This window comes from Populus euphratica, unplaced genomic scaffold (assembly GCF_000495115.2).
Source record: "Populus euphratica unplaced genomic scaffold, PopEup_1.0 scaffold50.1, whole genome shotgun sequence".
In the NCBI taxonomy this organism is placed as follows: Eukaryota; Viridiplantae; Streptophyta; class Magnoliopsida; order Malpighiales; family Salicaceae; genus Populus; species Populus euphratica.
The window spans coordinates 132,977-148,426 of NW_011499870.1; the positions used below are offsets into that span (position 1 = coordinate 132,977).

The following is a 15,450-nucleotide window of genomic DNA, read 5'->3' on the forward strand; positions in this document are numbered from 1 at the left end:
AAGATGAGGTGAGGGAGACGAGATTCATGGGCTTAAAGCTGCCTCCTCTTGCTCACGCCAGATCTAACCTGGAACTGGTAAACTTGATCTGATCTTTCTTTCATGGGAGAATATCTATCTATGGTTTTGCCGTAAAGAAAAAACAGGGAGTTCTCTTCTAATTGAATTTATTTCGTGGTTGGAAGTGTGATAATAGTTATTTTTTGAAGTATTTTTAATTTAAAAATTTATTAAAATATTATTTTGATTTATTTTTTTAAATTTTTTTAATATTAACACATCAAAATAATTTAAAAATATATAAAAAATAATTTTAAACAAAAAATAAATTTTAAATTTTATTTGATCTCCATTTGAAATTAATGTAATACAAGACAAGTCACTAATAAAATTTTGGATGCAATAGTTGACATCTCAATGCATACCGAAATAATATTAATAATATTATGCTTGCAACCAAACCATTTCATTTTTTTTTCATTTTTTTTTAAATTAAAGATATCTTCATATCAAGATTTTTTTTCCCATGCATATATGTCAAATTAGTCTTAAACCATATTGCAAATAATATATATACATGTCATATTCTCACACAAGCAAAGTTTAATTTCTTTTTGCCTATCTCTAATGTGCAGGTGACTACCGAGTTGAAAAGGATAGCATAGCACCAACTGGGTCACTTTGAAATCGTTGAAACCATAATTATTAAACGCAATCTGGAAGTTGACCTGATCAAGAAACTTGGTTCTTAATTTCATGGGTCAACTTATGTCAACCTGAAAAAATTAAAAAAATTAAAGTTTTAGTATTTTATATAAAAAAATCCATGTAAATATAGGTATTATATATTATAAACAATGAATTTTAAAAACATATTTAAAAAGTTTTTTATCCCATATTAAAAAAAATATTATGTTAAGTTTTTAAGTTGAAGTATTTAAACCAAAAAAGTTTTTTATCTTACATTGAACAAACATGACTTGTTTCTCGGGAACATAAAGTATATATATTAATAGATTTTAAATCTCATATTGGAAAAACATAACTGCTTTCATAGGAACATAAAGTATATATATAAAAGTGTTTCAAATCTTACATTGAGAAAATACTATGTTATCCTTTTAAGTTAAAGTATTTAAACCAAAAGATTTTTTTATCCCACATTGAAAAAACATGATTTTTTTTCTTGGGAACATAGAGTATATATACTAATGGATTTCAAATCCCACATTGAAAAAACATAACTTTTTTCATGAGAACATAGAGCTTCAAATCTCATATTGAAAATATATTATGCTATCCTTCTAAGTTTCATTATTTAAACCAAAAGGTTTTTTATCCCACATTGAGAAAACATGATTTTTCTTCTTGGGAACATAGAGTATATATATGAAAGAGCTTCAAATCTCACATTGAAAAGATACTATATTATCCTTTTAAGTTAAATATTTAAACCAAAAGGTTTTTTTATTCCACATTGAAAAAATATAACTTTTTTTTCTTGGAAACATAAAGTATATATACTAATAAGTTTTAAATCTCACATGTTTTTTTTTTTAAAAACGGGTCTAATCTGGGTTCTCCAGGGTTATTAGCCAACCCACCGGGCAAGGCCGGTTTAATAAAACTGATTGAAACTATCACCATTGTGAATTTGATCAATATATTGGTCGAGGGCTTGAAGGCGCACTCGAAAAGAAATACGGTGAGGGTACGAAGACGCTCTCGAAATAAAGTAAGGTAGGAAATGCATTACCTTTAATGGTCGAAAACTCGAAGGCGCACTAAAAAAAAAATGAGGTGGGGGCTCAAAGATACATTCAAAAGAAAATAAAAGCTTACCTTAATAATTTCTTTTTAAAAAATAATTTTCAAGAAAGGTTTCGAACCATATTGTTTTAAAAAGAATGTGAAAAACATGAATATTGTGAAAAATAGTTTTTGAATGTACTAAATATCCTATTAGGAATAGTCAAGATACAAATTATTACTTGACTCAAATTTTACTCCAAGCTAGATAATTTTTTTATTAAAAAAATAAATATGTTTTTTTAAATTTTAATTATAAATCAAAAACCTAAAAGCAAGTGGATGCTTCTAAAGGGGAAAGAAGAGAATAGGTGAGTTAACAAACCTCAAAATTTAACAAAATAAGACATTTTTATAATATTCTCCTGAATAAAAATCAGTGTTCCAAGCTTCAACAACTGTTATTATTTTAAAAGTCAAAGGAATTTTTTCTTTCTTTCTTACAGATCAAAGACTCAGGTAGTTTTTGTTTTTGCCAATTAACTGTAGTTTTTGAAGAAAAATATTTTAATTATTTTTTTATATATATTTTACATTACGAAAGATAGCAGCCTGTGCCATGACCTTCTTCTTCTCTTGTCTTGTGCGGAGGATAACCTATGATTTGTCAAAAAGGAGAAAGATAGGGTTTGTCTTCTAATTCAATTTCCTTCATGGCAGTAATAATATAATTAATGGATGAAATTGTTACCAATATTGCAAGGCATGGCAAAATAATAATAAGAATAATAATAAAAAAAAAAGTTCAAACAAGGCAAAAGAAAAGGTAACATCTAAAGTATAAGAACATGCATGCAACCAAACCATTTATTTTTTTTCTCATTTTTTTTTAATTCTTGGGAAAAAAAGTGAAAAACAGTTTGTGAAGGCACTGCTATAATCTGCCAGGGAATAGTGAAGGGATACTTTTCCTATATAAAGATCAAAGTTCCAAGCTTCAAGTGAAGTATTTCCTGGCTATTGCAACAGACTGCAAGAAGCACTTGAGAAATAAAGAACAACAAAGAACCATGGCTTGTGAGAAGAGCAAGATACTAGTATTTGGAGGGACTGGGTATCTTGGCTTATACATGATCAAGGCAAGCCTCTCGATGGGCCATCCAACCTACGCTTATGTTCGCCCTGTCAAACCAGACACCAATCCTTCCAAGCTAGACCTCCTCAAGGAATTCGAATCCATGGGAGTCACTGTATTCCAATTAAGTAAACACTTTGCTTCTTCCATTCAACATCCATAAACTTTATCTTTACTTACTAATTTCGATTCATTAGCATGCATGTACGTACGTATACAGAAGTTCTTTCTATTTACAAAGAAGAGACTCGGTCTCAAGATACTTATAGCCTATATATAGGGATAAGATGTTATACATATGTGGTGCCAAGAATGTCCTAGGTGTGATCCAATCTTAATTGATGCAGTGTGTATAATTTGACAGGGAGAGTTGGAAGAGCATGACAAGCTTGTTTCAGCAGTAAAACAAGTAGATGTAGTGATTTCTACTCTTGCAGTTCCTCAGCATCTAGACCAACTCAAAATAATTAGTGCTATGAAAGAAGCTGGTAACATCAAAGTAAGTTATACCGTATCCCTTCTTGGAGAAATGCTGGCTAACTAGCTCAAGCCTGTCATGATCTTTTGTGCGTGTTCTGTTAGAGGTTTGTGCCATCAGAAGAGGTCGATAGAGTTAGTGGGCTGCCACCTTTCGAAACAGTGCTTGATAACAAAAGGAAGATCAGGAGAGCATCAGAAGCTGCTGGACTTTCTTACACTTACGTCTCTGCAAACTCCTTTGCTGCATATTTTGTGGATTACTTGCTCCATCCCCATGAGAAAAGAGAAGAAGTTATTGTTTATGGAAGCGGTGAAGCCAAAGGTGAGTTCATTGCAATTGACCCACCCACCCACATATACTAGCGTTTTACCTTTTTTTTCTTTTTTTTCACATTATTTTTCAAGCTATTTAATTTAACCTTACCAAATTCTATATTAAACCTGATTTAAGTGTCAATCTCGCACGAAACTTGATGGACAGGTTAACTATAAATGTTTTTTTTTTAAATCAAAACACTATTATTTTAAAAAAATAATTACAAAGTTAACAAGTTTTTACTAATTAGGTCACGAGTCAAAAAAAAATTTCAGACCTAATTAAACAGGTCACATAAGATAGAAATTAACCTAGGTTTATTCGGTGTTTAAAAGCCCTCCAAGACAAACATGGAAAGAGTTTGGTACATATTGATGTAAGAGTGTTGTGAAGGAAAAATCTTTCGATATATAATTTGGACATTTAAATGTGTACCAAAATCAAAGGCATGTCAAGTGTGTTCTTTATTACAAACCACAGGTCATACATAGGACTTATAGGACATCTTTTTATGTGGCGAAGGAAATACTACTGGAAAATATAGTTTAATTAGTTAAATTTTAAATTTATTTTTTAAATATTATTAATTTAAATTTTATAAATTTTATAATTATTGAAGATTTATATACATAGGTGAAACTAGGAATTTTTTTCTATCCTGAATTACTATATAAATACTCATAAATTATTTTTAAAGATCAATCATTAACTTGTATATATAAATTTATCAAGTTAATAATAAAGTTTCAATTCAAATATATAATATAAAATATTAAAAATAAAATTATATAAAAATAAAAATAAAAATAAAATATTTAAATTTTTTTTATCCTATATTAAAAAAATATTATGTTAAGCTTTTAAGTTTAAGTATTTAAACCAAACAAGTTTTTTATCCTACATTAAAAAAACATAACTTTTTTATCAGGAACATAAAACATATATACCAATAGATTTCAAATTTCATATTGGAAAAGCATAACTGCTTTCATAGGAACATAAAGTGTGTGTGCGTGCGTGTGTGTGTGTATATATATATAAGTGTTTCAAATCTCACATTGAAAAAATACTATGTTATTCTTTTAAGTTAAAATATTTAAATCAAAAGATTTTTTATCCCACATTGAAAAAATATGATTTTTTTTAAGAACATAGAGTATATATACTAATGGGTTTCAAATCCTACATTGAAAAAACATAACTTTTTCCATGAGAACATAAAGTTTCAAATCTCATATTGAAAAGATATTATGTTATCCTTCTAAGTTTTATTATTTAAACCAAAAGGTTTTTTTATCCAACATTAAGAAAACAAGATTTCTTTTTTGGAACATAGAGTATATATATGAAAGAGCTTCAAATCTTATATTAAAAAGATATTATGTTATCCTTTTAAGTTAAATATTTAAATCAAAAGATTTTTTTTATCCCATATTGAAAAAAATATGACTTTTTTTCTTGGAAACATAAAGTATATATACTAATAAGTTTTAAATCTCACATTAAAAAAAAAAGGGTCTCGTCCAGGTTCGCTAGGGTTATTAGCCAACCCGTCGGGCAGGGTCAGTTTAATAAAATTGATTGAAACTATCACCATTGTGAATTTGATCAATATAGTGGTCGAGTACTTGAAGGCGCACTCGAAAAGAAATATGGTGAGGGCATGAAGACGTACTCAAAATAAAATAGAGTAAGAAACGCATTACTTTCAATAGTCGAAAGCTCGAAGACGAACTCAAAAAGAAAAGAGGTGGGGGCTCAAAGACACACTCAAAAGAAAATGAAAGCTTGCTTTAATATTTTTTTTTGAAAATAATTTTTAAAAAAGGTTTGGAACCATATTGTTTTAAAAAGAATGTGAAAAACATGAATATTCTGAAAAATAGTTTTTAAAGGTACTAAATATCCTATTAGGAATAGTCAAGATACAAATTATTACTTGACTCGAATTTTACTCCAAGCCAAATAATTTTTTATTAAAAAAATAAATATATATTTTTTATAATTTTAATTATAAATCAAAAAAACCTAAAAGCAAGTGGATGCTTCTAAAGGGGAAAGAAGAGAATAGGTGAGTTAACAAACCTCAAAATTTAACAAAATAAGACATTTTTATAATATTCTCCTGAATAAAAATCAGTGTTCCAAGCTTCAACAACTGTTATTATTTTAAAGGTCAAAGGAATTTTTTCTTTTTTTTTCTTACAAATCAAAGACTCAGGTAGTTTTTGTTTTTGCCGATTAACTGTAGTTTTTGAAGAAAAATATTTTAATTATTTTTTATATATATATTTTAGATTACGAAAGATAGCAGCCTGTGCCATGACTCTTCTTCTTCTCTTGTCTTGTGCGGAGGATAACCTATGATTTGTCAAAAAGGAGAAACATAGGGTTTGTCTTCTAATTCAATTTCCTTCATGGCAGTAATAATATAATTAATGGATGAAATTGTTTCCAATATTGCAAGGCATGGCAAAATAATAATAAGAATAATAATAAAAAAAAAAGTTCAAACAAGGCAAAAGAAAAGGTAACATCTCAAGTATAAGAACATGCATGCAACCAAACCACTTTCTTACACTTACGTCTCTGCAAACTCCTTTGCTGCATATTTTGTGGATTACTTGCTCCATCCCCATGAGAAACGAGAAGAAGTTATTGTTTATGGAAGCGGTGAAGCCAAAGGTGAGTTCATTGCAATTGACCCACCCACCCACATATACTAGCGTTTTACCTTTTTTTTCTTTTTTTTCACATTATTTTTCAAGCTATTTAATTTAACCTTACCAAATTCTATATTAAACCTGATTTAAGTGTCAATCTCGCACGAAACTTGATGGACAGGTTAACTATAAATGTTTTTTTTTTAAATCAAAACACTATTATTTTAAAAAAATAATTACAAAGTTAATAAGTTTTTACTAATTAGGTCACGAGTCAAAAAAAAATTTCAGACCTAATTAAACAGGTCACATAAGATAGAAATTAACCTAGGTTTATTCGGTGTTTAAAAGCCCTCCAAGACAAACATGGAAAGAGTTTGGTACATATTGATGTAAGAGTGTTGTGACGGAAAAATCTTTCGATATATAATTTGGACATTTAAATGTGTGCCAAAACCAAAGGCATGTTAAGTGTGTTCTTTATAAACCACAGGTCATACATAGGACTGATAGAACATCTTTTTATGTGGCGAAAGAAATACTACTGTTTTAATTAGTTAAGTTTTAAATTTATTTTTTAAATATTATTAATTTAAATTTTATAAATTTTAAAATTATTGAAGATTTATATAAGGTGAAATCATAAATTTTTTTCTATCTTGATTTACTATATAAATACTCATAAATTATTTTTAAAGATCAATCATTAACTTGTATATATAAATTTATCAAGTTAATAATAAAGTTGTGGAGCTTAATATGCATGCTCTATAGTGACAGTAAAAACAAACAAAGTTAAAACATGACAAATCAACTTATCAATTAAATGATAGTACTATGATTTATTTGTTTCATATAATCCTCGATATAATTCAGAATTAATAAATATATTCTAAAAACTCTTATAATGAATCATATCAATCTAATAATGTTTTAACTAAAATCTCAAATAATATATCTCTTGTTCATTAAAATCTTCAGGATAAAATTTCTCAGCAAGCTTATAAATAACATCAGTTTTAAATAATTTAAAGTTGTTCTTAGTTTTAAAGCAAACTTAAGTAAATTTATATTTTTTTATTTGAATTATTTTATAGAATTGAGATTTATTTTTAATTTCATACCTTTTTAATTTATTATATTTGATTCTCATTCTTTTAATCATTATTTATTTTATTTGAGATATTTTTTGTGATTTTATTCTCTATTTTTTATTATTATGTTTTTTTTTAACTTTGATAAGTTTTTTTGATAAGTTTTTAAAATTGATACACACACACACACACACACACACACACACACACATATAAGAAGAAGTTATTGTTTATGGAAGCGGTGAAGCCAAAGGTGAGTTCATTGCAATTGACCCACCCACCCACATACACTAGCGTTTTACTTTTTTTTTCTTTTTTCGCATTATTTTTCAAGCTATTTAATTTGACCTTACCAAATTCTATATCAAACCTGATTTACGTGTCAATCTCGCACTAAATTTGAATCTATAAATACATTGAAAAACATGTAAAAAACACTTTTTTTTGCTGGAAAAGATCTATAATTGTCGAGATATTAATTAAATTATTGTGTTGTGCAGACAGTTTTTTCTTGAGTTTTATGATTTTTTTTCAATATTTGCTTTAGTTAAAATCCTATATTTTATTTATGCATTTCTTTTTTGTTTTTATAAAAATTATCTTTTTATTAATGATAAAAACTTATTCTAGTATTAAAAACATGTTTATATTAAAAAAAATTATCTTTCGATAACTTTTATGTGGTTGCATATTAACTTTCACGTGATTGTATGAAAAAATAAAAGAATAATTAATTTGATAAGATTATAAAAGAAAAAATATAATTAAAAAATAATAAATATATATTTTATTCTCGTTGAATATTTATAAGAAATGTTTTTTAAAAAAAAACACATTATTCATAAAGTAATTATTTATATTATCATAAAATATCTAATTTTATTTAAGAAGTGTGGTATTATTGGATGATTTTTAAATTGTGCGTTAAGGATTTTCTTTGGAAATCAATAAGATTAACATGATGGTGGTTAATTATTAATAATTAATGCGTTAAGGAATTATATTATCATAGCATTTGCGCACTCCCTTTGAAATTAAAGCATTTGCCTAATTGTTTTTCTTTTCTTTAATTTCTTTTGTCACTTGAAGCTGTGTTGAATTACGAAGAAGATGTGGCAGCCTATACAGTGAAAGCAGCAACAGATCCAAGGGTCGCCAATCGTGTCATCATCTACAGGCCCCCTGGAAACATTGTTTCCTAACTATGTTTAATATCTTCTTGGGAGAAAAAGACTGGACGAACTCTCAAGAAAATCCATGTCCCTGAGGAAGAAATCGTGAAGCTCTCTGAGTGTAAGTCGTCACATCTGAAATTACTTTTTATATGCTTTGAGCCCACGTTGATGAAACACTGGATAAAACAACAGCTAAATGCATGCATGGCTTAAGCTTTTCTGAAAGGATGTTATGAAATTCATTCAGCACATGGATGACCCCGTTGGGTTAGTGTTTGACGATAAAAACATTAAAAAAATATGTTTTTAGAACGGGTTTTGAAATGAATTTTTACTCTTTGAAAACAAGAGATATTGAAAAACATGTTCTTTATCTTCACTGTTTGTTTTTTTCTTCCACTGTTTTCACCTTTTCTGTCTGGAAACGACAACCAAATTTACCTGAAATGTCTCGATATTGACATGTTGTTACATTACATTGTATGTTATATGTTATGGTGTTTGATAAACTTTGCCATGGTGGACAACGCAGCCTTGTCCTTCCCAGAAAACGTCCCACCGTCGATCCTGCACAGCATATTCATCAAAGGTGATCAGATGAGCTTTGAACTCACAGCAGATGATTTGGAGGCTTCCGAGCTATATCCTGACTACAAGTACACTTCCGTTGATAGTCTCCTCGACATCTGCTTGGTTAATCCCCCTAAGCCCAAATTAGCAGCATTCTCGTAAAATATTAATTATTGTGCTGTCGTCATGTGTGCACCAAATAAATAAAGAGCTTGTTGGCTTAACTTGTATTTATACAAGGCCATTTGATTAATACAAGAAACTTCTTCATTAATCCATGTAGGCAAATGTCTATGAAATTATTGTCTGTTGGATTAGAATACAACTTCATTGCAGTGTTATAAACCAACTCAGGTTTGGATAACTTAGCAGATCAATAAGCGGTTCAGTCAATTTAGTTCAACTCTTCATAAAAATTAATAAAAAATGATGTCGTCTAACTTATTACATTATCATTTTAAATTACCTTAGAATTCAAGTATTGTGATGAATTAACTTTATGGGTGTAACTTAACTAATAAGGTATGGATTTGTTTTTTAAAAATTATGATTTTAAATTTTTTACAAACCTTAGGATCACTAAAAACTTACATAATTATTAAATTTAAAATTTATAAAATTAATCCAATATATATAAGTTAATCTAATACTCATATTAATAATAAAAAATATATATATTATGTTGAATCATATATCAGTAGAGGCGGCGAATTTTTGTTAGTTAGTTCATTAGGAGTTGTCTAATTATATTAAAGCAAGATTACTCTTCAACTTGTGTTTACTGTGGTTGTATAAAATAAAGAAAATTGATATTTCTGAAAAGTAAAAATTGCACCGTTGGTTATATTTAACCTGTATATTAACTAGTGAATGCTTGTAAATCAGAACTTGAAGTCTTGAGAGGGATTGTAGGAGAGAAATTGATGCGGTGATGAATCACCCAGAGACCGGAAACTGGGAAATTTTTTGGAAAATAAACTGAAAATAGCATGATGCCTAAGTTATAGCCAATGAACTGCATGCCATTTTCTTTCGTTTTTCCGTTTTGGCTTCTGATTTAAATGACAAAGGAGGCCATACTGGGAATCAGATGGTAACCCTTTCATATCATATAACATGGACAAGGAGTCATGATACTTCCTGGCCAGATGCAAGTATCAAGACTTGAGGGGGTTGTTCAGCAAAGATCATCATCAAGTCGACTCTTGACAGTCTACCATTCACAACTGCACAAGGCATAAATAAATTTTTGGAGCAATTATGGAACTTTGTTAACTTCTTATTCCTTGAAGGTTTTATTGTTAGCAAATAGGAATATATACCTAATTTTCATGCTTTTATCTGGTAATATGTACTCACACCTATTTCAGAAAAGATCACTGCCCCAAAGTAAAAACTTGTGAAAAAACATAAAGAACTGAAGCTCCTCACAAGATCAAGGAGCATCAACTTCCTATTTAGCATCATTATCACCACCATATTGAGTTGAATTTCCATTCCAGAAGGAATTTCTTTCACTGAATCGGCCATCATCTTCGTCATGTTTCAGGGTGTGAATGTTGCTCCCAATGCGTGAAGTTGTTGGTTGCTTGCCCTTGCTGTCATTTCTGCCAGTTGATGGAGTGTTTTGATTTGGGGAGTAACTGGAGTAGGGTCTGTCCACTCTTGGAGTGTTATTCTGAGATGTTGAATCTGGGCCTGCGATGTTGAAGCCAATGATTATGAAGTATGTTCCATGAAAGCACTTTGTGACCAGTTATTTCAACTAATTCACAAACATGGGTGATGTATAAAAAGATGATATTTAACTGTGAAGTTAGAAGACAGAATGTTCTCTAAGCTAAGCACCTTGCCACACTAGTTTTCCAGCAATTGCCACTTGTTTCTGCACAAACTATTTCCGTAGATTTCATGAACATGAGAAATGAATGAAGAAATTTATCTGTAAAAGCTAATTGAAGAAATGGACTACTATTTCAAACTTTGCACATTCTGAAGAGCTTTTCACTTTAATTTCAAAAATAGAACGAGCTAAAAGATGAAAGCTTCCACTTTTTCATTTTCAGCAAGCCATCAGCTCCTGACACCCCGCTGACCTGCTCAATCCACAAGCCTCTCCATTCTCATAACACTCAAAAGTGATATGAAAAAACTCATTCCAGAAAAATAATGCAGAGAAAATGAAGAGTCACTGATAAGACTGTCAACCGGGGGAAAATCACCAAATTCAGACCACAAAACCAAACGCATCCACCATATCTTAGAATAATGTTTTAACAGTTCCAGAATATATGCAATTTTAGAGACTCGATAAGAAATTAGCCTTCAAAGAGGCAATTTTCATTTCAGATGTTAGGCCCAAATAAGTATAAATGAATCATTAGTAAGGTATGGAAACTCACCATATTCCCCTATGGCAGATTGAGCTTGTCCAGAACTTGATGAGTTTGCACTACCACCAAAGTAGGAGAGAGGATTAATGTAGGATAGAACCCTTTTGACATATGCAAAATATCCCCAGTCATTTGCATTTACTAAACCACTGCTAGTTGTAGCAGTTGCTCTGTCTGACAAAGAACCTCTTTGATGGTAACTTGTGGCTCGCTGACGAGGAACCACTATCAATGCTTGTCTATTAAGTAGAGACAACTCTGATAATGATTTATTCAAATCTGCAACAGGTTAAAATGAAAAACAAATTGATAATTGGCGTGAACTTAATTTAGTAGGCCTTGTCTATGAAGGTATCAACATAAAACTTCTTGAGAAAAAAATGCAATAAAAAATAACAAAAAGCATATTCAGAATGCTTCTTAATGAAATGAATTTCAAGAATATGAAATAAAACAACAAAAGAAAAATATCACTGCTATGTAACCAAAGCATCGTGCCACAAAAACAATGAGATACAGTAGATATTTGATGTGCATACCTTGATCGGTGAATGTCTTGCGAGGATAAGGAATGGCAAGATCATATGCACCAATGCCACTTGCTTGGTTTCTGTCCACATAATTTTTAACCATTCTCAAAGTGCTTGTCACAGAAAACTTCTCCTGTAAGCTAACACCATCAGGCAGACGGATATTTAAATGAACATCACTTGATACATTAACATTTTTATTATTATTCAATGTCCTGGGCACCATATCATCCATGGATTCTGCCTTTTTATCTCCTCCTACTTTTATCTCAGTAGTACTTAATTCCGAGCCTCCTGTGGGAACAACTGTATGATTACTAACACTCTTTTCTTGGGCAAGAAGTCCATCTTCAGCAGCAGGAGATGTATGATCAGCTATGATATTGTCTGTGCTGGTTACCGAAGAACTGGGTGATTTCTTGTCTTCTTCAGGGGGACAAGTGGACCGCTCATCCCCAACAGTCTGCGACTTCTGAACATTAAATGATTTTGAAGATGTCTTGTCACCCAAATTGGTTATTGTTTTCAGTTCATGTGAGTAACAAAACAATTGAAGCATTTAATACCATTATTAAACCCATTAGAGAACTCATGAGATCTGTTGCTTAATTACCTCAGCAGTAGGTTCATGACTTTTGTTTTCTTCTATCACCTCCGAAGCAACAGCCTGTGTTCCAACCTCTGAAGGTTGGATATGCCTGTCTTTCAAAGGCACTGGAACGACTGTACCTGAAGAACTTCCTTGCCCAGAGGAACCAATATCAGAAGACCCAGAAGGTGGTTCAGGTTTCTTCGAAGCAAGTGCTGTAGTCATGACAGTTGCTGTTGTTTCCTGCACTTCGTCATCAGAGATTTCAATTTGAAAGGGGAATAGGCATAAGTCAGAAATGAGTGAAGGGTCCTAGAGCATGAAATCTCTAAATAGCTTGAGCAGGAAAAAAACAGCTGAACCAGTAAACATGAAGATATCTAAACTGGTTTATACTCAAGTAACAATCTCCTATTTGCATCAACATGGTCCAAACAAACTTTAGCTCCTTGAGCATTAGCGAATGCTCAAAGTGGAATCACAGGTATTGAGAGTTGCCACAAAAGTGCATAACAAGACTAGGAGTGTTGTAAACTCTGCACATAACTAAGATAAACAAGCACTTGCACACCTGGATATGAAGGGCCAACCACGCTTTCTCTAAACCAGAAGCCAAAACTTCAGCAGTAACAAACCCTTCTGCACGATCACACAAAAACATAAATTAATCAAATCTCAACAACACCATTACACATCACATTAAATGTGCACCAAAACCAACGATTTCAAGTACAACACCATACCACTTTGCCAAAGTTGAACCCCATTGTAGCCAATAGCTGTTATACAAGGAGCAGATTTCTGTCGGTCTGTAATTTCAACTTGATGCAAGGATACAACCTTCCTTTCAAATATATGACCTTTCTTTACTTAAATAATAATAATAACGAGAAAAAAATGGTAATAATTTCATATAGAGGATACATATTGCAGAAAAATTCAAAGCATCAGTGCTTCCTTCTAGGATATGCAATAAAATGCAGTACTTTGAGAGCGACTCGGCCACCTAATGCAGCACAACAATATTAGATCCATAACTCAGTATTTTAGATATCATTCAGAAAACCAATCCCAGATTAGAAAAAACTAAAAAAGCCTTACTTTAGAATCAGTCCAAGTGGATTTTCCCAATTCAGCCGATGCCACATTTTCACCTGAAAATCGACAGTAGCACTTCCACCTTATATCAAAACAATTAACAACCACCCTCAAAATATTACTCACTTCCAAGAAACCCTAATTTCACCCTCTGTTATATTAGCCATTACATTGCACACCACTATTAGCAATTAGCAATCCCCGGTTCGAAGTATTAGCTGGGAAACTATCTGATCTCTCACCATTCAAAACTGTTCAAACTTTTAACAAGCTACAACACTAAACACCAATCAATGCACGGAATTACTCCCTTCAGAGAAACCCTAACTTCAGCCTAAAAGTTTTTGAAAAAAAATCTCATTCATTGAATCAGCCATCACTTGGTCCTCCAAATCCAACGGTTGAGATTCTTCGGGATAGATTTTAACTAAAAATAGCATAATTCCTCAGAAATAGTACACTAAAAAACACAGAAAATAAAATTACCTGAAATGTAAACAACAAAAAGTTTCTTTTGTTTTTTGGATTCAAGAATTGCCTCCGCTATTGAACCTTTATATGTAAATGAAGAAATTGAACTCTTCATCTGTTCTTTTTTTATCAAAAAGAAAAACCCTAAAGCACAATCAGCAAATTATGATCAAAATGAATATAAATTAAAAATAAAAAAAAATTGAGATTGAATTAGTTAATTATTTTCACCAAGGGTTTTGAAACCAGAGTGGAAGTTCGGGTACGGACAGAGAGAGTAGCGCGTTGACGTGATAGACAGCGAGTCGTTGGATTTTTTATTTTATTTATTTTTATTAAATAACTAACCAAATTGAGTAAATTTTTAACTCAGTCCTTATAGTTTAACAAAACTATATAATTAATTCTAATAGTCTTAGAAGCTATATATTTAATCCCTGATTTTAAAATTTATTTATAGCTTAGTTTTTTTTAATTTAATTTATTTTTGTAACAAAAAAAGCTACGTAATTGAGCATTGTCAATAATATTTAAAGGAGTATTTTAATTATTTAAGATAGTAGCTATGTTATAATTAACCCTTTTTTTTAATGAAATATAAGATTGTTGATTTGTTGACTTTGAAATACTTTTTAATGAAACTATTTAATTTAGTTTTTTCATAAATATCATAGCAAATCCCTCCTTAAAGTGGTTCATGCATAATTTAATCATGAATATTCATGTTCATATCAACTTACTAACTCAATATAATTATATTATAATATTAAGAATTACTAGATCATCAAACTACAAGTCTAAATCAATTATTTTTATTATAAATATTATCATTTAAATCATTAAAGTTGAACTGGAATGAGCTATTAAGTCACTATTTGAGAATATAGTGTAAAAAAATATAGTAATAATTATTTTTTTAAATATTTTTATATCAAAATATATTAAAATAATATTTTTTTTATTTTTAAAAAATTATTTTTAAAATCAACACATTAATCTAAAACATATAAAAACAACTAATTTTTAAAAAAACATAAATACAGCTACATTTTCAAATGCTCTCATATGAGTTAATCAAATTTCATTCAGTTAATATTTTTTAAATTTAATTTGAAACCGGCAAGGTCAAGCTTTGAGCCACCCTACCGGGGCATGCCCGGTTTAACAAATATGGTTGGATATCAAAA

At 30.2% G+C, this 15,450-nt stretch overlaps 1 protein-coding gene and 1 pseudogene across 3 annotated transcripts; one reads left to right on the forward strand and one right to left on the reverse strand.

Moving 5' to 3' along the window:
* The first annotated feature begins 2,757 nt into the window (after window positions 1-2,757).
* On the forward strand, window positions 2,758-9,476 carry LOC105126994 (isoeugenol synthase 1-like; annotated as a pseudogene).
* A 952-nt stretch (window positions 9,477-10,428) lies between these two features.
* Window positions 10,429-14,553, reverse strand: LOC105126995 (uncharacterized). 3 transcript variants are annotated; one of them, XM_011028060.1, is made up of 10 exons: window positions 14,495-14,553; window positions 14,279-14,407; window positions 13,796-13,848; window positions 13,619-13,700; window positions 13,438-13,503; window positions 13,266-13,333; window positions 12,719-12,937; window positions 12,115-12,577; window positions 11,585-11,854; window positions 10,429-10,880 (listed from the first exon to the last, which is right to left on the reverse strand). In XM_011028060.1, exons 2-10 carry the CDS (start codon window positions 14,376-14,378, stop codon window positions 10,636-10,638), a joined length of 1,566 nt encoding a protein of 521 aa, XP_011026362.1. In that variant the 5' UTR covers window positions 14,379-14,407; window positions 14,495-14,553; the 3' UTR covers window positions 10,429-10,635. The 3 variants fall into 3 exon arrangements, with proteins under 3 accessions (XP_011026362.1, XP_011026361.1, XP_011026360.1); XM_011028059.1 differs by having other exon boundaries at window positions 12,115-12,604; XM_011028058.1 differs by having other exon boundaries at window positions 12,115-12,631.
* Between the last annotated feature and the right edge of the window lie 897 nt (window positions 14,554-15,450).